This window comes from Pogona vitticeps, chromosome 2, assembly GCF_051106095.1.
Source record: "Pogona vitticeps strain Pit_001003342236 chromosome 2, PviZW2.1, whole genome shotgun sequence".
Classification (NCBI taxonomy): Eukaryota; Metazoa; Chordata; class Lepidosauria; order Squamata; family Agamidae; genus Pogona; species Pogona vitticeps.
The window spans coordinates 15,629,390-15,656,809 of record NC_135784.1 but is presented as its reverse complement, the minus strand read 5'-3'; the positions used below and the strand labels follow the sequence as shown (position 1 = coordinate 15,656,809).

Genomic DNA, 27,420 nt, shown 5'->3' with positions numbered 1-27,420 from the left:
AGCGGAGGAGGGTGTCTGGTGGTGGTGGAGGAGGCTGAACCTTGCAAAGGGATCTGGCAGGGCGACCGGAGGGGTGGTTGTGGATCCTCTGTGCAGGGAAGACAGCCGCCTTTGGAAAGCAAGGGAGATCTGGATGTACCTTACTTCCCTTCCCTGGAAGGGGAATCTGACCCTGATCTTTCCCATCCCGGGGGAAATCTGGTGAGTTGCCCACCTCCCTGCCCCATTCCCACGTGCAGCATTTGGGTGCAGGGGATCCCCAGCCCTGCAAGGCAAGGCGGGCGAGGCTGGAGGGCGGGCGGTGGGGAGGAAAAGCCAAACCCACTTGCAGTGGACCTCCAGAGCCTCCGTTCGGGGCCCCAGTGCTCGTGGAGAAAGAGAAGCAAGCGTGATTTCCCAGGAATAAGACACGTGTTGAGTGGTTTTGAGCAACAAGGTGTTTGCCCCCCCCCCCTTTAGGGCTGGCAAATATATTTCAGGGTCAACATTTGGGGATTGTAATGCACTTTTTTCTTTTTTTTAAAAAAAAGGCACATGAGCTGTGATTTGGTGGCATGCACTATGCATATGAATTATGCTTTATTTATTTATTTATTTATTTATTTATTTATTTATTTATTTATTTATTTAATATCCCATCTATCTGGTCGGATCAGGACCACACAGAGAGGGGGGGGGTTGGAATCCAGGTTGCCATACTGTTGAAAGTGACTGGACTATACCAAAGAACGAATAATGGTGATCTTATGCTGTCAGGTTGATTCGAATGTGTAGCAGCTCTTTCCAAGGACTGCCTAGGTCGTGGTTTACCAGTTCCTTCCTTTGAGGGTGCTCGGGGACCACCATGTGGCTTGCCCAAGGTTACGCAGGCTGGACGCTGCCCCTGGAGGCACCCTGGGGAATCCAGACATGATTGAGACGTATCAAATTCTGAGGGATAAAGTGGATGGAGGGAAGCTCTTTTTTTCCCCATCTCACACAATACCAGAGCTAGGGGACATCCACTCCGATGGAGTGTGGGGAGAGTGAGAACAGACCAAAGAAAATATTTCTTGAACCAGTGTGGGGTTTGTCTGTGGAACTCCTTGCCACAGGATGCAGTGATGGCATCTGGCTGAGATGCCTTGAAAAAGGAGATTGGACAGATTCCTGGAGGAAAAGTCCATTGCAGGGGACAAGCCATGATGATGGGGATGTATAACCTCCAGGCTTTTAATGGGAAGGTCCCTCCAAATGCCGGATGCAAGGGAGGGGGATCAGGAGACAGTGATCTCTAGTTGTCCTGGGTGCTCCCAGAGGGATCTGGTGGGCCCCCCCATGAGATCCAGGAAGCTGGTCTTAGATGGGCCCTTGGCCTGATCCAGCAGGGCTCCTCTTAGGTTCCTTATCTACTCTCTTTCTCTGGCTCTGAAGCCGGGTGCCCCAGTCACTGAGCTACATAGCAACAAAGTAACCTGAATGTGTTGTAGGACAGTGGGTTGTACTATTAGATATTTTATTAGTGTTTCTAACAACTGCTGGGCATAGATTAAACCAGACTTAAATGCGGGAATATAAATCAAAACATATCTGCGAGGTGGTTGTCTAAATTCCTCTTGAATGCCTCCAGTTTTGGACCGTTCGCCACCTCTCCAGGTTATGGGCTCCATCATCATACTGCTCTAACAGTTAGGAAGTTTTTCCTGATATTCAACCGAAATCTGGCTTCCCTTAACTTGAGCCTATTGTTGCATGTCCTGCACTCTGGGATGATCAAGAACAGCTCCTGCCCCTCCTCTGGATGACAGCTTTTCAAATATTTGAAAAGTGCTATCTCCCCTTAGTCTTCTTTTCTCATGGCTAAATACACCCAGTTCTTTCAGTCTTTCCTCACAGGGCTTGTCTTGTTGTCTTTGTATGGTGTGGTATCCCCCCCGACAGCAGATTTTTGGACAGAGAAGAAAGTGCCTCCACACCAGTGATGTTGGAGGCAGCTTTGGATTGTGGATTAAAGATGGAGCGACAAGACCCGGCGTGCCCCAAAGTAGGGATAGGCCTCCGTATCATTCAGGTCAAGAGTGGTGAGGAATTCTGGGAAACCCTTGGACAGAAACCATTAGAGGATGATCCTCTCAGCTCAGAGCAACCACGTGAACAGTTCCGGCAGTTCTGCTATCAGGAGGTGAAAGGTCCTCGAGAGGTTTGCGCCCGACTCCATGATCTTTGCTGTCAGTGGCTGAAGCCGGAGCAATACACGAAGGCTCGAATCCTGGACCTGGTGGTCCTGGAGCAGTTCTTGGCCATCCTTCCCCCAAAGATGTCCAGCTGGGTGCGGGAATGTGGAGCAGAAACCAGTTCCCAAGCAGTGGCCCTGGCCGAAGGATTCCTCCTGAGTCAGGCAGAGGAGAAGAAGCAGGAGGTGAAGCAGGAGGTGAAGCAGGTGAGAATGGTAGCATCACCACTTTTGTAATTTATGTAATAGGATTTTGGCCAGTAATGCAAAAATATAAGCAGAGACTCAAATCAGGGGGAAATAATCCCAAATGGAACAGTATACAAACCACATTCTCCTACAACTCATTCTGCTAGAGCAGTGGTTCTCAAAATGGAGTCCCCTGATGTTCTTGGACTGCAGTTCCCAGAAGCCTTCAGAGACTGAATACTCAAAGCTAAGTTAAGATTTCTTAATTTGGGGTTAGAAAGGGGGGGTCTTATACACTGAAAAATATAGCAAATCTCAAAATAAAAAATCGGGGCTACATTTAAAAAAACTGATTTCTTAAGAATACAGAAGGACCCCCGTGTTGGTGGGGGATCAGTTCCAAGCCCCCTTGCAAATGCAAAAGAATAAGGATTGTGGTGAATGCTATTTTAATAGTGATGGTCTTTGTCTCCCCCAGTGGCCAGTTGTGGTAATGACATAATGGAAGTACATTTTTCTAGCAAATACAGTGGTGCCCCGCATAGCGACGTTAATACGTTCTGGATTAATCGTCGCTATGCAAAAACATTGCTAAACGGATCAAAAAACCTCCATAGCGCTACCATTTTCGCACCCTCGGTAAGTGAGGGCATGGCGCGAAAATGGTTGTGGCGGCCATTTTGGAACCGCCGATCGGCTGTTTAAAAAAACATTGCAATGCGAAGATTGGTAAGCGAAACACTTACCGATCATCCGATGTTTTGCCATTGAAAACATTGCAATACGATCGCATTAGCGATCTCAAAAAAGAGATTGCTATGTGGATTCGTCGTTAAACGGTGCGCTCGTTAAACGAGGCACCACTGTACTGTAGTATAATATGTTGCATGGTCTCTTGCTCCCTCTAGTGGCAAGTTCTGGGAACATCTTTAGAAATATATATTTTTAGGATTTTTCAGACTGGATAAGTGAATCAGTGGATATTGGTCCTGCAGATAATAGGACCCAACAAGCTCCAAGGCTAGGGATATCCTGTTTTCTAATGGCATTCTCTCTCTTTTTTCTCTTTGCGGCATTCCTGATCTTTTTTTCAGGAGCCAGGAACATTTGTAGAAGTGCCCGCCAGTCTCCCAGAGGCAGAGAAGTTTCCATGTATGCCAGCAATAATGTCTCTTGATGGTGGTGGGACAGAAATAGCTTCTGAGCAACAGCAACAGGTAAATAATCACTCCAGGAACTGAGAAGGTACCAGCTAAGATGCCCTTTCTTCTTTTCTGCTTCACATCTCCCTCAGGCCTGAAAAGGACTCAGGGCTGACAGCTGTGTCTGATCTCATAGGGAGGGCAAATTCAGGTTTCAATTCAGATTTGACAAGAGCTGCCAACATTGCTTAAATCTTATCCTCAAAACGGGTTTGGAGCTTCAGAGGCTGCCTGTTAAACTTGCGACTAAAATCTGTCCTTGCGGAACTAGAATCAGCATCAGTCCATGTAGGGCCAGCCCAGTGAGCAGACTGAGTGTGGCAGCTGCCTCAGGCAGCAGATTTAGCAGGTGCTAAAAAGGTATCAACTGGCTGCTGACGTCATTATTCTTGTACAACGATGAGAGATAGGAAAAGTTACTATTTTGGACTGCATCTTCCATGGTATCCCAGCTGGTGGATTATGCGAGTTGTCATCCAAAAAAGGTGAAATCATGTTAGCTTTTTGTGCAGGCGGAAAGCAGATGGCGTAACATTCACTTGCTTCCAATTGGCAATTAAAGAGTCCCTGGTGGGATTCCTGAGAGGTGCCAAGTCAGCAGGTGCCCACAGGCTCCCCAGAATTGCAGCAGCAACTCTTTAATTGCTGGCTGAAAGAGACTGGATGTTGTGCCTTCTGCCTGTATAGTTGCACAATGAGATTTCAATCAATGCTTCCTTTCTTTTTCTAGGGAAAAGGTTCAAAAATGTTTTTTCGGCCCTTGAAGACAAAATAACTGGCTATTTTTTGCTAACATTGGTTTGGCTGTGGGTAGCTAGCAGCCACATTTTCTGCTCTGTCTCAGGCAGCACAAAATATTGAGCCAGCTCTCTCCAGTTTTAGGATAATTGAGTTCCAAGGGACCTATACGGCCATCCAGTCCAAGCCCCTGCAGGAATACAAATCAAAGCAGATCTGCCAGAGAGTTGTCTACATTTCTCTGGAATGCCTCCAGTATTGGAGCACTCACCACCTCCCAAAGTAATTGGTTCCATTGTTGTACTGCTCTAACATTTAAGAAGTTTATGTATGCAAGTGCCTTTATTCCCTGAGCTTGAATGAATTTTTTTTCCTCTTTCTGTCTCTTCTTTGCTTCTACCCAAGTTGCCCAGGTAGGAGATTAGGAATGTTTCTTGGGCTGTTATAAAAATATGCAACGTGATTCCCAGGTCCCTTATTGGAACTCCTGGTAATGCTTAAATGACGAAGGACTGTCCCCATGAACTGTGAGACGGAAATATTTTCTTCTCATTCAGGGTCCCTCACCCTGTAAGGAGGAAACTGCGTACAGCAAGGAGGGGAAGTGGACCCTGCTGGATCCTGTCCGAAAGGCCCTGCCCAGGGAAGACATGGAAGAGAATTACAAGATGGTCACCTCTCTCGGTAAGGCTCTCTACATTGCCAAAGATCATGACAGAGACACAACAGACAGCCTCCTTTGCATTTCAGCATAATTATTTCCTTTAAAAAAAACATACTGATGTGGTCAGCTGGCTGAATAGCTCAGTGGCTTAAGTATCTGGCTGTGGAGCCAGAGGTTGGGAGTTTGATTCCCCCCATTGCCCCCCCCATGTGAGTAGAGGCAGCCTGGGTGGCCTTGGGCAAGCTGCACAGTCCCAGGGCTCCCCCTAGAGCAGTGGTGTCGAACTGTGGCCCTCCAGATGTTCTTGGACTTCAACTCCCAGAAGCCTTCACCACCACCTCTGCTGGCCAGGATTTCTGGGAGTTGAAGGCCAAGAACATCTGGAGGGCCACAGTTCGACACCACTGCCCTAGAGGAAGGGAATGGTAAACCACCTCTGAGTATTCTCTACCCAGAAATCCCTGAAAAAGGTTGCCATAAGTCAGAATTGACTTGACAACACATGATGATGATGATGGTGATGACTTCTGGGTGGGGTCTGTTCAGATAAACTGTTTATCAAGCCATCATAGATGGAGTCAGTTATGAGCCTCAAAGACTGTTTTGCTTGCTTCTGAAGGATATGAGATGCTTCAAAACAGTAGCCTCGTATGTGTTTGATGGCCTCTTCAAACAAAGCCATTTTAAATCTTTTTTTTTTTGAAGGTCTGGAAGGAGAGGGTGTGATATGTCTTATTTATAACGAACTGTTTACTAATTTATTATTGTAGCTTTGTTATATGTTTACATGATTTTGTTTTAAGCTACCCAGACTAGTGGTCTGGGCCACCAGATGGGTGGGGTAAAAAATTTAAGAAATAAAATAAAAATAAATAAATATTGGGGAAATGTTTCACTCCAAAAATCACCCTGTGGCCTCTAGCAGTGTGGAAGTGGTACTCCCAGTATCCTTCGTGACCCCTTTCTAACCCACCACTCAATTACAAAATTGATGTTTAAAAATGCCACTAGAGAGCACAAGTCTTCCCATACTGAGAATATATATACTTTGTATTTGTGAGGAAAAAACTAGGGTTGGAGTTGCAGGAGTGAGTGAAGTCTCCCACCCCAGTTCCAGAGATGGGTGTGTGCGGCCCTCAGATCTCTGAAGGCTGCTTTGCACAAAACCACTTCATGGTGCAAATGACAGTTTGTTTAATACAATTGTTCCCAACTTTGGGTCCCCAGATGTGCTTGGATTGCAAATCCCAGAAGCTTCCACCACCAGTTATGCTGCCTAGGATTTGTGGGAGTCATGGTCCAAGATCCAGGTCTATAGAGCCTGTGTCCTGAGCACACTCCTTTACTGCAGCGAGTCCTGGATCCTTTGTGCACAGCTGAACACCTTCCATATGCGTTGCCTCCAACGCATTTTTTGGTATCACTTGCCAGGACAAAGTTCCAAATAGAGTAGACCTAGAACAAGCTGTAATTTTTAGCATGTATACATTACTGAAACAGTGATGTCTACGTTGGCTCGAGCATGTCGTGAGAATGGCTGATGGTCGGATTCCAAAGGATCTCCTGTATGGAGAATTAGTGCAGGGAAATCGCTCCAGAGGGAGAACACAGCTGCGATTCAAGGAGATCTGCAAGCGGGATCTGAAGGCCTTAGGAATAGACCTCAACAGATGGGAAACCCTGACATCTGACCGTTCAGCCTGGAGGCAGGCAGTGCATCATGGCCTCTCCCAATTTAAAGAGACCCTTGTCCAGCAGGTGAAGCCAAAGAGGAAGTCTCGAAAGCAGCAAAACCAGGGAGCTGGACAGGGGACAGATTGTATTTGTATTCAGTGAGGAAGGGATTGTCACTCTTGAATTGGCCTTCTCAGCCAATGGTTCTTAACCTTTGTTACTCGGATGCTTTTGAACTGCAACTCCCAGAAACCCTAGTCAGGACAGCTGGTGGTGAAGGCTTCTGTGAGTTGCAGTCCAAAACTCCCGAGTAACCCAAGGTTAAGAACCAGTGTTCTCAGCCACACTAGAGGCTGTTCCAAGTCCTTTGTTCAGAGCACATTACCATCATCTCTCGAGACTGAAGGGTGCCTAATGAATGGTCCAGGAACATCTGGGTTACCCAAAGTTGGGAAGAACTGGTTTAATACATGACATGACTTTCACTCTTTTTCCATTCTCTTGCCTCACAGCAGCAGTGATGGGTATTATTGCTGTGCTATCCGGCTGTCTTTCAATCTTGGACTCTCACAGTTCTCTCGTTTATTTCCAGGAGGTGACGGATGGAAGAGCAGGAGAGAACACAAACTGTACAGTATTTCTTTGGAAACAGGCAGACATATACAAAGGGCAGACCGGAACACGAAAACTGAAACAAAAGAGAAAAGAAGGGATGGATCTCAGAGTGTTGGTAACATCTCTGAATTCACACTTGAAGAAAAGAGATATAAAGGAAAAGAAAGCAGTCGGTGCCTTTTGTGTGAGAAAAGTTTCAGTAGTAAATCAAGTCTTAATCTTCATAAGAGAACTCACACAGGAGAGAAGCCGTATAAATGCTTGGAGTGTGGCAAGAGCTTTGGTCAGAGCGCCCACCTTACGTCCCACCAAAGGATTCACACCGGAGAGAAACCCTATGAATGCTTGGAGTGCGGGAAGTGCTTTAGTCAGAAGATAACACTCACTTTTCACCAAGGATCTCATACCGGAGAGAAACCGTACAAATGCTTGGACTGTGGGAAAACCTACAGTCGAAAGTCGTACCTGACGAGGCATGAGCGGAATCATACGAGGGGGAAGCCCTACAAATGCTTGAAATGTGGGAAGTGTTTCAGTCACAGCCAAAATCTACATTCACACCAGAGAATTCACCGAGGTGAGAAACCATATAAATGCCTGGATTGTGACAAGAGCTTCAACCAGAAGACGAACCTCACCAGACACAGAAGAAGCCACGTGGTGGAGAAACCATAAAGAAGCATGGAATATGTTCATCCTGGAGTGCAGGGCATGTAATAATGGGTTCAACCTACAGGAAGCCAGATTTTGGCTGAATGTCAGGAAAAACATCTTAACTGTTAGAGCAGTGCGACAAGGGAACCCATGACCTTGGGAGGTAGTGAGTGCTTCAACGCTGGAGGCATTTAAGAGAAAATAGGGGAACCCTCTGTCAGATCTGCTTTGATTTGGATTCCTACACAGAGCAGGGGATTGGACTCAATAGACTTATAGGCCCCTTCCAAGTCCATTATTCTATGATTTGATGAACATCGATCAGTTTCTGTTACAATAGCTCCAGAAAATATGTTTCATGTTAGGGGACGTCTGTGCAATTTTTGTACAATAAAATGTAAACAAAAATAGAAAGTACCTTGCATATGGGAACACTGGCAAATAATACACATGTAAGGAAGAACCGTGCTGGGTCAGATCTGTCTAACATCTTGTTACACAAGAGGGCAGCTAGAACACTGCTCCTGTACTTTCTGGGAGTTGTAGCTCAGCTGGGAGCACCCTCTATAGAGCCTTATGGGCAGAAAAACTATGACTCCCAGCTTCTTCCGTTCATTCGCCCACACTAATCCCTATGTGGCCAGCAGGGGCTAGGCCTTCATTGGCACAAGGGATGCTGGAGATGGTAGTCTTGTTGCTCATTAGGCTCTATCATAATGCCTCCTGAAGAACTATGACTCCCATGAAGGACTGTGGCAGTTTTTCCTTTTATATATATATATATATAGTTAAATCTGGAAGAGAAGCATGTCAGTGTTAAAGATAACTACAGTGGTACCTCGCTTGACTATGTTAATTCGTTCCAGCGAAATCACTGTAAAGTGAAAACATCGTCAAACGAAATGAAAAAATCCCATTGAAACGCATTGAAAAGTCCACTGAAGATCCTCCATATGGTGGCCATTTTCAATGCCTGTAAAGCGAGGAATCTGTCCTAGAAAACAACAGGGGGGCATTTTGAAAGCTGGCGACCATTTTGAAACCTAACGATCAGCTGTTTACTGATCGTCGTAAAGCAAAAAATCGGTTCCCGAAGCAGGGAACCGATCATCGCTAAGTGAAATTCCCCCATTTAAAACATTGTTTTGCGATCACAAAAATGTCAACATAATGCAGATTCATCGTAGAGCGGGGTAATCGTACAGCAGGGCACGACTGTAATCATAAAGCAGTTTTCGAGCAGAGCTCAAAATCTGGAGATCTGAAGATTTGTGTTGTGTCCTCAATCCCCCAGAATACTGCCTGTTTTTTTTCAGAGAATTTTGGAGGGTCACAATCTAAAAATACAAAAGAACACACTCTCAGCCATAAACCTTGTTGCAGGTGAAGCACCTTTTCCAAACAATTTTTGTTGCCTGTCCTAGATCCGTTGCGATTGCTGGTAGTACAAGTAATGAAAACTTGCTCACCCTCATCCAGTCCATGACTGATACCAGACTGATCTCGAGCTGAAGGAGCTTCCTTGGATTTAGTTGGCAAGGAGAGGTAGAGTTGGGTGTCCTCGGCATACTCGAAACTCCAAATAATCTCTCTCAGTGGTTTCATGTGAACGCTAAATAACACGGGAGACAAAATAGAACCCTGAGGGACTCCACAGGTCAGCGGCCAGGGTTTCGAACAGGAGTCTCCCAGCACCACCATAAAACAGTGCCCCCCAGTCCCATTCCAGAGAGATGGGTCAGGAGGATACTGTGGTTGATAGTCTCAAAAGACACTGAAAGGTCCAGCAAAAACAAATGGACACAGATCCCCTATCCAGTTCCCAGTCATAGGTGATCAAGGCAACCAAAGCCATCTCTGTCCCATAACCAGGCCTGAAGCCAGATTGAAAGGGATCTAGATAATCTGTCTCATCCAGGATCCTCTGCACCTGAGAGGCCACAGCCCACTCTAGTGCCTTCCCCAAGAACGGGATATTAGATACTGGTTGGTAATTGTTTGGTATTAGTCAGTGGGGTCTAAAGAAGACTTTTTAAAACACTATTGCCTCCTTTAAGCATGACAGGATCCTACCCTATTTCAAGGAGGTATTTGCCACTCCTCCTACCCAATCAACCAGTCCCTTTCTGGAGGCTTTTATGAGCCGGGAAAGGCAAGGATCCAGCAGTCCTCACCTCTCCAAGGGTCCTGACCACACCATCAGGCTGCAGAAACTTAAAATCATCCAATAACACAGGGGAAGCAGGGGGCACTGTTTCATTCACAGGACCTGAAAATGCTACAGCATCTAAGTCAGAACAGATCTGAGCAATTTTGTCTGCAAATTCTTGTGTAATTTCTTCGCAGTGAGCTAGTGTGGTCTGCATTATCTACCTGGGGGCTAGCATGTAACAGGCTCCTGGCCATTCAAAGAAGTTCCACTAGGCCAGTGGTCCTTAACCTTTTATTCCGATGCTTTTGAACTACAACTCCCAGAAGCTCCAGTCAGCACAGTTGGTGGTGAAGGCTTCTGGGAGTTGCAGTTCAAAACTCCTGAGTAACCCAAGGTTAAGAACCAGTGCACTAGGCAATGCTTGGTAATTAAAAGAGTTAAACTGGCTTCTTCCACACAACACACACACACCTTGGGATGTGATCGATCACACCTCCCATCATCCCCCAACCAGAAGGGAGGAATATGGCTGTCACATTCTTGTACACACTTCAGCTTTTTGTTCCCTTTCCACCCTGGGATATGTTGAACCGCAGCCCCCATCCTCCCAGCCAGAATGGGGGATTATGGGTGCAGTAGTAGTTCCGCATTTTTGGTATCACCTGGCAGGACAAATAGAGTATTCCTAGAATGAGCTGGGATTTTTAGCATGTATACATTACTGGAACAGCAACGTCTACGTTGGCTCAGGGATGTCGTGAGAATGGCTGATGGTCGGATTCCAAAGGATCTCCTGTATGGAGAATTAGTGCAGGGAAAGCGCCCCAGAGGGAGACCACAGCTGCAATACAAGGACATCTGCAAGCAGGATCTGAAGGCCTTAGGAATGGACCTCAACAGATGGGAAATGTTGACATCTAAGCGTTCAGCCTGGAGGCAGGCGTTGCACCATGGCCTCTCCCAATTTGAAGAGACCCTTGTCCAGCAGGCCGAGGCAAAGAGGCAGTTCCGGAAGCAGCAAAATCAGGGATCTGGACAGGGGATGGATTGTATCCATCTTCAGTGTGGAAGGGACAGTCACTCTCGTATTGGCCTTCTCAGCCACACTAGACGCTGTTCCAAGACCTCTGTTCAGAACACATTACCATAGTCCCAAGACTGAAGTCCTCACTAAGTAGTTTTGCATATACTGTACTTCAGTTTCTCCCCCACCTCTTTAGTGTGCTGGTTACCCAATTTCCATCATCCCCAGCTAGTTAGTATTAGGGAGTATGGCATTGTAGTCCCACCCTTCTCAGCCCTCCCTCTTCTCCACACAGACGTGCTGGACCCACAGTTCCCATCATCCCGTGAGCGTCCTCATCCCACACAGCTCAGACTCCCGCAAGGTTGGGAGGTGCTGGACCATAACTCCCATCCTCCCCAGCCAGAATGAGACAGAGGGGGAGCCTGATAGTCCCACACAGCTCACTTTCCCTCTCTCTCCCTCCCCCAAACAAGGTTTCAAGAATGCTGGACCACAACTCCCATCATCCCCCAGCCAGAGCGGAGAATTATGAGAGCCAACCGGAAGCTCTCCTTCTGACTGCTCTCTCCCCTTCACCCTGCCTGTCCTCTCTAGGAACTCACTTCCGGCCACTCGCTTTCCCCTCCACCTTCGAGGCCCCCCTCCTCCTCCCACCCTGTCGTCCTTCAGGTCGGGCGGGCGTTCCAAGCGCCGCCCCCTCCACAGCCTCGGGGGAACCCCCCTCCTTCCCGGCATTCCTTGCGGCGCCGAACCCGCCCCACTTTCTGCTCAGCCCCCCCCCCCCCGCTCCTGCCGCCCCCTTCCCTTTGCAGGAGAATCGCTGCCCTTTGTCTTCCCCACCCACGAGGAATCGGTGAGCCCCCCCAAAAAAAAAGCAAATTATGGGATGCCAGGGACCCCCAGATCTGCAGAAGGGGGAGGGAAGGGCAAGGGGGTCAGGATGGGGGGGTGCTTTGATGTGTCTCTTCCTCCCCCCCCATAAATGTCGATCTCTTTCCCCTTTAGATCTACAAGGGGGGGAGGTTGCAAAATGGAAGGGAGGAGGGGGTTTATCTGATTATCCCCCCCCCCCGGGAGGAAAGTGAGGGTGCTTTGCTCTGACCCTTACCCCCAACCCCATACATTTTGATGCTGTGACCCATAGATCTACCAGGGAGGGGGAGTGCCTCTTGGGAAATGCAAGGGCACAAAGTGATGAAGGGTTGTTTTTTTTTGGAGGGGGTGTCTCCAGGAGGAAAGGTGGTTGCGGGTCATTTGGTCTGATTCTCTCCAGGAGGAAGGGTGGTTGGGGGTCCTTTGATCTGATTCTCCCCTCCATTGGGCTTTTCATTCGGGGGGGGACCCATAGATTTGCCATGGAGGGAGCAAGGGTGGCCATGGCAAGGGGGGAAAGTGAGGAGGGGGGGTGCCACGATAGGTGTCTCCCCTTCCACCCCATGCATGTTGATGCAGAGGCTCCACAGTTCTGCAAGGCAGCGAAAGGGGGGGGGGTCCAGAAAAGCAAGGCAGGACGGTGAGGAGGGGAGGCTTTTGAGGACCTTCTCCCCCCACAACATCCGCATGCATTTTGCACCCAGATGTAGGGGAGGATTGCTGAAACATTCTGGATGAGCCAGGGAAGGGTGTGGGGTTGGGACCAACAGGGAGAAAACCCTGCTGGCCATAGGCCCCAATCCCCCACTTTCAGCCTATGAGCTGATCCAATGGAACCAGGAATAAATCCTAATTTCTTGGACGAATTTCATTGGGCAGCCAGTTTTGGGGTGCAGGAGAGGGTGGGGAATCCCAGATCTTGGATTTTATTGTTCCGTAGGGTTTTCTCCCCCTGGAAGGCTGACAGGCATTTGGAGCCTCAAAACTGAAAGGGTGTATAGGACCCAGAAGGATTATTTTTAAAAAAATTAAATTTTTTGCAGACACCTTAATTGGCCACACCTGTTAACTGGGCCTGAGGGAACCCATCTTAAGGAGGATTAATACCTCCTTCAGCTGGATAGCAGAGTTCAGAAAGTTTTTTTTAGACTCGTATGGTGACAAAAAAAACCCCCTCTTTTCCCAGTTCTCTAAAATATTTTGGAAAGCCTGATGACCTCAGTGAGGTGCTGTGGATATGGAGTAAGGGGGGGGGGGAGGGAAGCATCCTAATTCTGATGTAAATCAGACCTCTTTGCCTGCTGAAAGAAAACAAAAAGGGGATTTTAAAGACCCCCATCATCATCTTAAGCTTCTCTGCCTGAAGGAACCAAGAATAATAGGGGTTTGAGCCAGGGGATAAGAGGAGCGAGAGAAAAAGAGGGTAGTTTGAGTTCTAGAAAATTCTAGGTTTTCTTACAAGTTATTAAATGTGGAGCAGTGTTTTTTTTAATTGCTCTAATTACCACAGTAATTATGTTCTCAGCCCATGTGTTTTCCATCTGTATTTAAAAAGAAACCCCTCAAGTATTACAGAATCACCTTTAAAGTAATTCTTCCTTCCAAGGGGAAACAAATACAGGTAAGTTTTACCCAATTTTTTGGGCAGGCAGGCGGGCGGGTGGGTGGGGGGAGTGAGAGATTTGAAGAGTGCATAACATTTTTTCTCTCTTTCGGAGGATGAAATACAGGTAAGTCTTACCCCATCTTTCGGGCGGGGGGGGAGTGAGAGATTTGAAGAGTGCATAACATTTTTTTCTCTCTTTTGGAGGATGGCCATGTGTTCCTTGTCACTCGAGAGAGAGAAACCTATTTTAGTTGTCATCATAACCTTTGGTGTGCAGCAAATGACTAATAAAATACACACATCTTCAAGGTTTCACAAGACTCGGTTTCTTGAAACCAAACCTGACTTTGGTGGGGTAGATGGTATTGTTTTTCTTTAACAAACAAACACAGCTGAGACCCATTACTAGTATAATTATAACCTTTTTTTCCCCATCTCACTTGGTGTCCTCCACCACATCGTTTTTCTACTGGAACCTGTGGTTTAATTTTTGAAACTCTGCGTTTTCAAGGAGATGGATTGTAATCCATGAAACCAATGCTGAAATAAATCTGTTCACATGGCTCTGAAAATGATTGCCAATGTAATTGGTTGTTGAATATCGAAAGTGGCCTCCAGTCCTTGAGAGTTTATGCCAAATGATATGTTAATTTTTAAGGTGTCACGGGCAGCCAAATTCCAGAGCTTCGGAGGTCCATATATACCTCCTTCTGTATCCGGAAGAGCCACAACCCCTCGGACACCACACAACGTGTTCAAATTTCTTACATGGAGCTTTTAAAAGACCTGGAAATGCCCCCTTCTGCCCTCTAGTGATCTAAAAGTATTTTAAGGAAAAAATTATTGGTGTGGTAAGCCTTTAACATTATCCACTAGAACACTGTTTCTTTACCTTTCTTACTCAGATGTTTTTGGACTGCAACTTCCAGAAGCCTTCACCATCAGCTCTGCTGGCTGGGGTTTCTGGGAGTTGCAGTTCAAAAACACCTGAGTAACAAAGGTTAAGAACCACTGCACTAGAACAAGGGGATGTTGTGAGCCCAACCAAAAAACGTTTGTGGCTGTTGTTTTCTCAATGCAATAGTTCCCAACCTCAGGTCTCCAGCTGTTCTTGGACTGCAATTCCCAGAAGCCTTCACCACTAGCTGTGCTGGCCAGGATTTCTGGGTGCAGGAGTCCGAGATCATTTGGTTCAACCAAGATTGGCAAGCAGTGGCGCAAATGTGCTCCGACGGTTATGGTGGTTGATGTCTCTTTAATCTGCCATGGCTCCATTCTCTGAAACCCTGGGGTAGCTTATCTGGAAGCTGAGCCGTGGCAACTGGATTTCTTTCTTGTAAGGTTGAAATGTTTTGCTTCTCATCCAAGTAGCTTCTTCCGTTTGAAGAACTTCAACTTCCAGATAACTACAACTGGATGACTGAGAAACTTCACAGATATATTGCCTGGGATATGCTCCTAACAATTATTTATGGAATTTGTCTCCCTAAAAGTCTGCCGCGCCTGAATGTATATTATAGTTGTATTGATTCTGTTTATTCTTATGCAGTTGTTCTGTGTTATTCACATCTGATATATTGATCGTAAAAATAAAATAATAGTATAGTATTGCCTGGGATAGTTTGTTTAGTGAAATGGTTTGGGGTCTGTGCCAGTTCAGCTACAGGCAATGAATACTAGTCCCCCTCTATTCGGCACTGGTTAGCCCCCATCTTGAGTACTGTGTCCAGTTATGGACACCACACTTAAAGAAGAATGCCAACAAACTGGAACAAGTTCAGAGGAGGGCAGGAAATATGATGGGGGAACTGGAAACCAAGCCCTAGGAGGAAAGACTGAAAGAACTGGGCATGCTTAGCCTTGAGAAAAGAAGACTGAGGGGTCTACCACTCCGAGTAGACGTTGTCTAGAGGGGCGGGGTAAAAATTGAATAAATAATAAATAATAATAATAGGATAGCACTTTTCAAAGGCTGTCATACAGAGGAGGGGCAGGATCTGTTCTTCATCATCCCCAAGGATAGGCAATAATGGGCTCAAGCTACAGAAAGCTGGATTTCAGATGAATACCAGGAAAAACTTCCTAACTGTTAGAGCAGTACGACGATGGAACCAACAACCTCAAGGGGTGGTGAGTTCTCCAGCCCTGGAGGCATTCAAGAGAAATTTAGACAACCCCCTGGCACATCTGCCTTGATTTGTATTCCTGCAGGGGGTTGGACCGGATGGCCTTAGAGGCCCCTTCCAACTGAATCTATGAATTCTGAAAACCCTCACTAGAACCGAAAGCCCCAGGATTCCCATAAGACGGAGCCATGGCCATTAAAGGAGTGTTGCATTGCTATAAGGTAAAGGTTCCCCTTGACATTTTTAGTCCATTCGTGTCCGACTCTAGGGGGCGCTGCTCATCCCGTTTTCAAGCCGTAGAGCCACCGCTTGTCCAAAGACAGTTTCCGTTGCCATGTGGCCAGCATGACTAGGGAACGCCGTTTTACCTTCCCACCGAGATGATACCTATTTATCTACTCGCATTTGCATGCTTTAGAACTGCTAGGTTGGCGAGGAGCTGGGACAAAGCGACGGGAGCTCACTCTGTTGGGTGGATTCGATCTTACGACTGCTGGTCTTCTGACCCTGCAGCACACAAAGGCTTCTGCGGTTTAGCCCACAGCGCCACCACGTCTCCCCTTGCATTGCTGTAACTGTGTAGCATAGAGACACACTTTGTCAGTGAGGCATGGATGGGAATCTCATTCCCTCTCCTACCAACCCATGTTTCCTGTTCTCCAGGGAGGGCTGGGTGCTGTTCCACAGTTGTCTGTCCCACTTTTATCTTCCCACCAACCCTGTGAGGAAGGTGTAGGCAGAGAAAGAAGGATGACTAAGGAATAGAGATGGGATATCCGTCACTTCTCCTCCTCCTGGGGGAGACGAATACAAATATTGCTGCCACAGGACAGCTGGGCCGATGGGACCCTCCCATCAGAAGGGGCCATCCACTTACCACTTGCGGTCCAGCGTGCACAGCCGCTGTTGTTCACGCCGCGCCTGCACTGCTGACCAAGCACGCCTGTTCCCGCTTCCCTGCCCTGCTGACCAATCCGGCAAGGAGGCGGGAGGATGACTCTCCCTGCTCAGCTGCTGAGGGGTCAGCAATCCATGAAGGCCGGGAAGCCCCGGCCGAACTACTTCCGTGATGGGTGCGGCGTGAACAACGACAGCCCTGCGCAGTGTGCCACAGGTGGATGGCCAATTCGGGGTAGAAGGGGCCAAACGGCCCAGTCACCTGGTGGTGGCAATATTCGTCTTTGTTCCCCCCCCCCCGGGGGAGACGAATACAAATATCCCATCTCTGCTCCATTCCTCCCCAAAGACTGCCCTATTCCTGCCCTCTAACTACTCTATCTCACTCCCCAATGCATTATGGGGTTGACCTTCAAGGCAAAGACCCCAGTCATGGCCTGGAATTGGACTTCAAAACACGATTCCGTGCAAAGAGTGTTGGTAATCGATCCTTTGTGGGATTTTTTTTCCCCCTTGGGTTTCCAGGACTTGGCATTTCCACCTCTTTGAAAGTGTAGTTCCCGAGGCTCAGATCCAAAGATGAATGAGGAGGACCAAAGAGAAGATGTCACAGAGGAGAATTCTGGGATGCCAGATTCACCAGGTAAGATGCCCTTTTTCTTCCCGACATGGGAACTCTGGCTGAAATCCTGTTGAGCAGTAACACAAATCGCGTAACTTTTGGAAGCAAACTAGCATAGGTTAAGCAATCTCCATAGATATTTTCTGTCGCATACGGCGTCCGTAATTTTATCCATTTTATAGGCCACCTTTCAAGAGGACCCAAAGCAGCTCACATTACTAAAAAGAACAGAATTAGAAACACAGCAAGTTATTTTTAAAAAGCACTTAAAATGTAAAACTGATCAAAATACAATTGAGTAATGTAAAAAGGATAAAACATTAAAAAGCTGTCACAACTTTAAAAGTGGCATGCAACATATAATGCTTATGGAGATGCTTATGATCTTAACTTAATGGCAATTTGCTTCTAAACGTTAGACTGTTAGCCCAACTATAATCCACTTTTTTTTTTAAATCCTCAGGAGGAACTTGGAACCAATCCCTGGTGGATTGGGGGGGGTCTTCTGTATTTAAAGCTAAAATCAATGAGTATAGAAACGAAGCTTACATCATTAAAAGACAAGAAAGCTAAAAACAAAAAGTCCAGTGGTGCCTCGCTTATCGGGCGCTCAGTTTAGCGACGAAACCGCATAACTTTTTGTGATCGCAAAAGCGATCGCATTGTGATGTTTCCTTTCTGCTTTGTGATGATTGGTTCCCTGTTTCACTTACCAATCATCGCAAAGCAATGGTTTTTTAACAGCTGATCGGCGGTTCCATAATGGCTGTCGGGTAAAAAATGGCCGCCCATTGTGTTTTCGCGCCAATTCCTCGCTTTAGAGGCAGCGAAAATGGCCGCCGTATGGAGGATCTTTGCTTTAAGGTGAGGGTTTTTTTGCCCACAGGAACGCATTAAACAGACTTTAATGCATTTCTATGGGCTTTTTAAAATCACATAGCGACGAAATCACTTAGCAGCAATTTTTGCTGCACGGATTAACGGCGCTATGCGAGGCACCACTGTATACAGATATTAAAATGGAACAAACACAAATTCTGAGAAATTGTAACATTAATTATTGTAAGCCGCCCAGAGACCTCTGGGTAGTGTGGGCGGCATATAAATTGAATAAATAAACAGAAAGCCATAGTAAAAAACACATTCAAAGCAGTAATGCACAACAATCCATTTAAAAATCCCACTCAGTCACTTTTTAACGGTAGCCTCCCTCAAAGTCTGTGACTTTGTGCCATACAGCAGAACCATATGGTAAAAACCAGTTCTGTTATTATCGTTTTGGCTTACATACCATCCCATAGTGCTATAGAGCACTTTCTGGGCCATATACAACATCATTATGAAAAGGACACTTTGTCTTCCTAGCGAGCTGGGTCATCATGTTACCGACCTCAGACGGCCGAAACGCTTGAGTCAACCATGATCTGGCTGCCTAAACCCATTGGGATCGAACTCAGGCCAAGAGCAGAGGCTCGACTGCAGTACTTTAGTTTAACCCCTGTGCCACAGGGATGGTCCATGGCTTCCCCCAGGGGAATTCATAGTTTTCTTGATCCATGCCCCTGACTTTGCCTTCAACCCTGGGAAAACTGTGGGTCCTGCCAACAGAAGTATACCTAGATCACCAGCAGATCCACTTTGATTGTGAAATACACTCCTAGCTCCCAAGAGTGTGAATAATAGTACATTTGTGGTGCATCTCGTTGGCTCTGCAGGGCTTGAAATCCAGACCTTTATGGAAACTGAGCTACACACAGATGAGGAAGACCAAAGAGGAGACACAGAGGAGAATTCTGGAATCATAACTTCAATAGGTAAGAATCCTTCTCATCCATGGAGGAGACTGTAAACTATCCAGAGAATTCTGGGAGTTGTAGTCCAAAAACACACAGCAGAGCTGTATAATATAGCATAATGTGAATGAATGTCAGTTATTCGTAGCTGACTTGAGTATGTAAACAAAATGACAACACCTGGCTTGTGTCAGGCACGTGACCCATACGGGCCTGTCGCCTTCCCTCAGGCCAGTATTTGTGACTGGATTATCCACTGAGTTCTCATACGTTTTCATATGGCTGCGAGCCAGAAGGTTGGGAGTTCGATTCCCCCACTGTGCCTCCTGGGAGAGGAAACAGCCTGTGTAGCCTTGGGCCAGCTGCACAGCCCCAGAAGAAGGGAAGGGTAAAACCACTTCTGAGTACTCTCTACATCAGTGGTTCTTAACCTTTGTTACTCGGATGTTTTTGAACTGCAACTCCCAGAAACCCCAGCCAGCACAGTTGGTGGTGAAGGCTTCTGGGAGTTGCAGTCCAAAACTCCTGAGTAAACCAAGGTTAAGAACCAGTGCTCTGCATGGAAAGGGTTATCATAAGTCAAAACTGACTTGATGGCATATTCATACTTTGAAGATGTGCCATGTCTCCCTCAAACAGTTTTGTCTTTACTGACAGTTGATCTTCATGAACTCGCCTCTTTCCTTTTCGTGGTTTCTTTTCCTCACAGTTGGACTTTGGAATATCCTAAGGTCTAGCTTCTGTATTTTTTTTATCACTTCTCACAGAAAGCCTTTTTCTCTCTTCTTGACTGCAGGGCTACTGTTAGTTCCTGTGAGCGATCAAAGTCCTATGGTTGGATCCAGAATTCTGTTGGGCCTAGATTATTAATTGGCCCCCTTAATGTATAAGTAGGCCAACAAATTCAGTAGGCAGCAGTAGATTAAATCCCACTGCTTGGGGGAAAAAAAACAGATATGTTGTGATTGTTATGTGCCATCAAATCATCTCTGACTTATGGTGACCTTGTGAATAAATGATCTCCAGAATGTTCTGTCCTCAATTGCCCTGCTCAGCTCTTGCAAACTCCAGCCTTGTGGTTCGTTGAGGGAGTCAGTCCATCTCGTATTTGGTCTTCCTCTTTTCCTTCTTCCACCTTTCTTAGCATGATTGTCTTTTCCAGAAAATCCTGCCTTCTCATGATGTGCCCAAAGTAGGACAGCCTCGGTTTCATTTTTGCGTCCAGAGAGAGAGAGAGAGAGAGCTTTGGCTTGATTTCCTCCAGCACCCACTTGTTCATCTTTCTGGCAGGGTAAATAGATAAATGAGAGGAATTGAGTCGGTGTCTTAAGTGAGAAATGTTTCAGTTGTTAAATTTTGTAAGAAAATCCACCCAGTGGAGAAAGTTTCTACAGTGGTGCCTTGCATTACGATCACTTCGTTTAACGACGAAATCGTATTATGATGAACTTTTTGCGATCGCAAAACAATGTTTCCTATGGGGGAATTTCGCTTTGCGATGATCAGTTCCCTGCTTCGGGAACTGATTCTTCGCAAAACGACGATTTTCCTCCAGCTGATTGGAGGTTTCAAAATGGCTGCCGGGTAAATAAAATGGCTCCCCGCTATGTTTAGGGACAGATTCCTCGCAAGACAGTCAGCGAAAATGGCCGCCCTATGGAGGATCTTCGCTGGACTGTGAGTTTAAGCCCATTGGAATGCATTAAACAGGTTTTAATGCGTTTCTATGGGCTTTTTAATTTTGCTTTACGGTGTTCTTGTTCTACAGCAATTTCGCTGGAACGAATTAATATCGTAATGTGAGGCACCACTGTACTGAAGTGAAGACTTTGCCCATGACCTGAGTTCTTTCCCAGACTCAGGTAGCCAGCTCGAGGTTGACTCCGCTTTCCATCCTTCTGAGGTCAGTAAATTGAGTATGCAGCTCTCTGAGGGATCAATATGCAGCATTAACATACATACTTTATTGTTGCGGCATCAAGTCATACAAAATTGAATACAAAACTTCAAAGACTGGCATGCAGTACAAAGAGCCATACCAGACATACAAAAAAGTAAAATACAGTGGTGACTCGCTTAACGAGGGCACCGTTTAACGACGAATCTGCATAGCGATGTGTTTTTTGCGATCGCTAATGCGATTGCATTGCAATGTTTAGAAAACAGCTGATCGGTGGTTCCAAAATGGCCGCCGGGTGCAGAAAATGGCCGCCCGCAGCGTTTTCGCGCCCTGCCCTCGCTTACCGGACAGCAAAAATGGCAGCCGGATGGGGGAATCTTCGCTTACCGGTGAGTTTTTCCCCAATAGGAACACATTAAACAGAGTTTAATGCGTTCCTATGGGTTCCCCCTCGCATAGCAACGAATCCAGATAGCGACGTTAATCCTGGAACGGATTAATGTCGCTATGCGGGGCACCACTATCTAAAGCAGCAAATATAGCAATGTAAAACCAAGGTCTAAGGGTTTAGCTGTCTATTCTGTCTGCCATAGCATGCTGCCCAAAATTTCGCTACCAGTTCTGTAGTAGTACGATTTTGGTCAGTTAACAATTGATTACAGTAGTCCAAATCCGATTGACCTGCCATATCTTTTAAGAGAGGTATAATATATTTCCCTCGGATCTTATTATGCCTGTTACACCTGAGCATCATGTGCTCGATAGATTCTATCTCGCCAGAGCCACAAGGGCAGAATCTCTGTTCTCTCGGGATTTTCTTAAATCTGCCTTCCAACACCACAGAAGGGAAAGCCTCACATCTAGCCAGAGTAATGGCTTTCCTAAACTTATACGTCTCAAGATGTGACGTAGGGAGCAGACGATATTTGTGCATGTCTATTGCTCTAAAATTGGGGCATCTACTTAGATCTATCTGTCTCTCCATACCCATTATTCTCTGTTTAGGGCCTGATTTTGCTTCATCCCATTGCATGCTTAATGTTGCTTGAGGAGAGAAGCCCATTACTTGCAATTTATTTAGGACCGCTTTTAACCAGTTCGATTGGAAATTGTCCTCTAGGAGTAAATGTGTTAATCCCTGTAATTGAAAGTTTATTTTAAGCCAGTACTGAAGGGAGACTAGTACAATTTTGGCTGCCATTGTTAGTGAGCCGGTCTCTAAACGGATTTGTGCATTCGTTACGCATCTTGGAACTTCAAGTATTGCTCTAAGGAATTTTGACTGAACCCGCTCTATCGGATCAAAACTGCTGGGTGGAGGCCCCATAAAGGTGCCATAGAGCATCTGGCTGACCACCTTTGCTTGAAATAGTTTTTGGCCTGCTGGAATATAACAACCCCCTTTTGAATGGTAGAACCTTAGGATGGTGTTTGCTGTTTTTTCCCCTTGGGTGGCTGCATATTGTATATGGGCATTCCTGGCCCCAGTGGATTGCAGGGCCATACCTAGCTATTTAAACAGGAGACCTGTTCAAGAGATTGCCCATTTATAATCCAAGATCTTTTCTTTTGTCTTCTACCAAAGGCCATAATTTTTGTCTTTTTATAATTTATTTCTAATTCCTCCTTTCTGCAGAAGTCTGTAAATTTCATAAGGGCTCTCTTTAGGCCGATTGGCGTTCTCGCTAGAAGTACGGCATCATCCGCATAGAGAAGGATAGAAATATGTCTTTGGTGTAATTTTGGAGAATGAAGACTAGGAGAATTCAGATGTTCTACTATGTCATTTATATATAAATTAAACAATGAGGGGGCCAGTAAGCAGCCCTGTTTGACTCCTCTATAGATGTTCGTCGGTTCTGTTAAATTCCCTTTCCTATTGAGCCTAACCTTGACATTGGTATTATTGTGCAGCACACGTAACAATAGAAGTAATCGTTTATCTATTGAGGTGGCTTCTAAACTGGCTCATAGTTGCTGTCTCGAGATTGAATCAAAAGCCATTTTCAGATCGACAAATGCAGCATATAATGAGGTTGGGTTTTTTGCCGCATATTTCTCTATAAGATGTTGAATAATAAGACATTGGTCCATAGTGGATCTACAGTCTCTAAAACCGGCTTGCTCTACAGCAGTGGTGTCCAACCTTGGCCCTCCAGCTGTTCTTAGACTACAGCTCCCAGAAGCCGTCACCACCACCTCTGCTGGCCAGGATTTCTGGGAGTTGAAGTCCAAGAACATCTGGAGGGCCAAGGTTGGACACCACTGCTCTACAGCAATCCTATTTTCTCCGATCAACCAGGTCTCGAATTTGTCCTGCAGATGCCTAGCATATAGTTTGCTATACGCAGCATTTAAAATTTAAATTGTAAACCACCCAAAAAAAGGGCTTTATGGGCACACTTTGCTTTCAAATGCTCCTGTCCTTCTGTAGTAACAACCAACTGGTTTCCCAGGAAAACGCAGGTGGAGCAGAGAGAATATAAGTAGGTGGAACGTGAGCATGGTACGGGTTGGTTTCGGTCACTGACTAATGTTAAATTTTCCACACTACAGTGAAACCGTTTATATGCTTGGAGTGTGGGAAAAGCTTCCGTGAGCGCACCAACCTGACCTCGCACCACAGAATCCACACTGGGGAGAAGCCATACAAATGCCCAGTTTGTGAAAAGAGCTTCCGAACGAGCCGAAACCTCCGTTTCCATCAGAGGATCCACACGGCAGAGAAGCCGTTCAAGTGCTCCGAGTGTGGGAAGAGCTTCCGGACCAGCAAAGCCCTCAGCGTCCACCAGAGAACTCACACAGGCGAGAAGCCCTTTAAATGTCCAGAGTGCGGGAAGTGCTTCAGTCAGAAGACAAATCTTACTTGTCACCTACGGACTCATACCGGAGAAAAACCGCATAAATGCCTAGAGTGTGGGAAGAGCTTCCACCAGAAAACCAACCTCACTTACCACCAAAGAATCCACACCGGGGAGAAACCGTATCAGTGCTTGGAGTGTGGGAAAAGGTTTGGTCACATTGTGAGCCTCACCGACCATCAGCGGCTACACACAGGAGAGAAACCGTATAAATGCTTGGTGTGTGGTAAAGACTTCACTACTAGCAAATATCTGAGTTACCATCAAAGAATCCACACCGGGGAGAAGCCATTCAAGTGTTTAGAGTGTGGAGAGAGCTTCTGCTGGGCTAACTCCCTTACTCTACATCAGCGGCTTCACACTGGGGAGAAACCCTATAAATGCTTGGAGTGTGGGAAGAGTTTTTGCGAGAGCACCAGCCTGACGTCCCATCAAGCGATCCACACGGGGGCAAAACCCTATCAGTGCCTGGAGTGTGGAAAGAGCCTCAGCAGTAAAAAATCCCTGACGTCTCACCAGCGGATCCACACTGGAGAGAAACCCTATAAATGTCTGGAATGTGGTAAGAGCTTTAGCATGAGTACCAATCTCACCTCCCATCAAAGAATCCATACTGGGGAGAAACCCTTCAAATGCTTGGAATGCGGCAAGTGGTTCAGTCACAAGACGAACCTCACGTCGCATCAGAGGACTCACACGGGGGAGAAACCCTACAAATGTCCAGAGTGTGGGAAGAGCTTTGGTCATCGAGCCCACCTGATTAACCATCAAAGAACACACATCAGAGTAAAACCTTATCAGTGCACGGAGTGTGGGAAGAGCTTTGGTGTGAGCACGAGCCTCCGTAAACACCAGAAGATCCACAGGGCGGAGAAACCATACCAGTCAGCTGATGCTTGGAATGAAGACGGATCTCCAGGCCATGATGAAACCTCCGTAGATGCCCAAGAATCCACAGCAGAAAAACCATAGGCAGGCAGGCCAGAAATGTAGAATGAATTTTATTCATAAGAATTGAAGCGTATTTTTGAAGCCGCCTAGATTGGTTGTAATTGACTAGCTAGGCGGGATATAAATACAATAAATAAATAAATTTTTCAGTGGAAGAAGGGGGAAATATACTGATCATGGTTACCAGTCCTTGTAGATTCTCATGCTGTAGATGAAAATCGGGGTTACACTTTTTCCTCTAGAACTCAGTCCATAGCCAGGGGGAATACACCTAAGCATTCTGCTTTTTCCACAGGATTAAGCCAAGGGGGTTATGGGTGTGTTTTAACACCATGGGCTGCTGCATCGGCTTTACTCTTATTGCGAGTACCTAAAGCTGTGGGTTAAACCGCAGAAGCCTCTGTCTGTGCTGCAAGGTCAGAAGACCAGCAGTCGGAAGATCAAATCCATGCGACGGAGTGAGCTCCCGTCGCTTGTCTCAGCTCCTGCCAAACTAGCAGTTCAAAAGCGTGCAAATGTGAGTAGATAAATAGGTACCACCACGGTGGGAAGATGACAGCCAACAGTCTAGTCGCATTGGCCACATGACCACGGAAACTGTCTACGGACAAACGCTGGCTCTATGGCTTGGAGACGGGGATGAGCACCGACTCCTAGAGTCGGACACGACTGGACAAATTGTCAATGGGAACCTTTACCTTTAAAGCTGCCCTCCATGGCTCAGGCTGCATTCCTTTTCAGGATGGAGTACTGTTGTCCCTTCTGTATAGGACTGGTGTTATACTTCTTCGAGAGGATGGGGTCATGAGTTTTAGGGGTATGTTTTAGCACCATGGGCTGCTGTATCAGCTTTACTCTTACTGTGAGTACCTAAAGCTGCCCTCCATGGCTCAGGCTGCATTCTATTTCAGGATGGAGTACTGTAGACCCTTCTGTATAGGATGGTCTTTGAGGACATTTCACAGGCTTGCAATTGGTCCAGTCCGCAGCTGCACCAATATCCTGGCTTGTTTACATCGGGAGCAGAACATTGGAATAGCTGGGGCTTTGTTCTGGTCCACCCGGAGTCGTCTTCTGCTGCTGATTGACTTGGGATAGTTCATGCTAGCTCCTGGTCATCTGCACCAGCTAGCATTTGGATTGCAGGTTCCATTCAGTGTGCACATTGAACACCCTGAACCAACCAGGACCAGAACTGCTTCAGAATACCACCTGCTTTCTCCTTCAGATCATCTCCCGAAGGTTGTCCTGCAGCAGGTGGCCTCAAAGTGAGCTGCAGAGACTTTGATGCGGCGGCCCCCGTTTAACAGACTGCCTTGATGCCAAAGGGTGTTGATCCAGTCTTGTGACTCCCCTCTTCTCCCCCCCCACTTTATTTTTTACAACTGGCAAAGTTGAATTCTTTCATTTGTTTTTTCCCCCTAGCATTGTTTTCTGATCGCTTCTCTCCTTGCTGTTTTCATTGTGATTTTGCTTCGACTGTTTTGAGTTTAAGACAGGGGTCTCAAACATGCGGCCCGGGGGGCATTTGCAGCCCACCAGATGATAGATTGTGGCCCCTGCCTTGCCTGCCCCCCCCCCAAGTGCCCACACGTCCTCTGCTGCCAAGAATTTTAAAAAAAAGCCTTGCCTCGCTCGCCGGCTTTCTCCCAAGACAGCACCTCTTGCACCCTCCATCCCGAACTGCAGCAGGCAGACAGGCAGGCTGGCTGGCAGGCTGCAGTTCTGGATGGAGGGTGCAAGAGGCGCTATCTTGGGAGAGAGCAGGCGAGCGAGGTGCGCTGCTAGCCCTCCCTCCCCAAGCACCTGAGCCCTCGCCGAGCGGAGTTCGCTCCCGGCCCATCCTCGAAGAGCACCTCCAAGCCGCCAGCAGCAACTGCCGTCACCTATTCCAGGGAAGCGGCTTTCTGGCTCTCTCTCTCGACACCCCCAGCACCAGCCCAGCCGGCGGCTGCCTCAGCACCCGACAGTGCTTCCTCCTCCTCCTCCTCGTCCAGCTTCAGCTGCCTCAGCTCTGGAGGCTGCCTGGGCTTGCCTCGCAAAGTTTGCTCCTCTGTCGTGGTGGGGGTAGCTGTTGCTGCTGAGTGCACCTTTTTTTGAGGGGGGGCTCAGAGGAAGGTTGCCAGAACTCTGTGTGTGTTTGTGCATGCACCTGTGGGGGGCCTGTCCTGTTCTGTTTTATTTTGCGGGTACTGGTGGGAGCTTTTCTCCTTTGGCAAGGTGAATTCTGCGAGGGTTTCTTTAACTTTATGCTGTACCCTCCCCCCTGCTAGGCGGTCGTCAGCGCTCCCTCCCTTCTCCGCTTCTTCATCCTGCTGCTGCTGCTGCTGGTAGTGAGGATGGAGCCGGTGGGGTATATGGCCGGCGACAAGGGCTCATGCGCCCCTCTTCCTCCTTGGAAACCCAGCTGGGCTAAGGAAATTCCTGGGTGGCTTCCTCGGGCTCTTGCTCCTCTTGGTGGAAAATCTGACGCGGCCCAGCCTCACCCAGACTCTGCCTCCAGCGGCCCCCACGTAAACTGAGTTTGAGACCCCTGGTTTAATAAATCATGTGGGTTTTTAGGGTAAAAAAAACAATAATAATTCATTATCATTAATGAATCCCATCAGCTAGATGTGTAGAATCTTTAGAATAAACCATAACGAAATAAACCTCTTTTTCACA

The 27,420-nt window shown here is 46.9% G+C and overlaps 1 protein-coding gene and 1 long non-coding RNA gene across 2 annotated transcripts; both read left to right on the top strand.

Moving 5' to 3' along the window:
• Positions 1-27,420, top strand: LOC140703931 (uncharacterized). The gene is made up of 7 exons (XM_078387994.1): positions 1-201; positions 1,921-2,419; positions 3,496-3,618; positions 4,899-5,025; positions 7,272-7,954; positions 13,423-13,426; positions 23,501-27,420. The coding sequence occupies exons 1-7, from the start codon at positions 134-136 to the stop codon at positions 24,775-24,777; spliced, it is 2,781 nt and encodes a 926-aa protein (XP_078244120.1). The 5' UTR covers positions 1-133; the 3' UTR covers positions 24,778-27,420.
• On the top strand, positions 17,236-21,654 carry LOC144587416 (uncharacterized). Its single transcript, XR_013542568.1, has 4 exons — positions 17,236-17,272; positions 18,967-19,065; positions 20,207-20,335; positions 21,204-21,654. It is a non-coding gene; the product is annotated as an uncharacterized LOC144587416 (long non-coding RNA).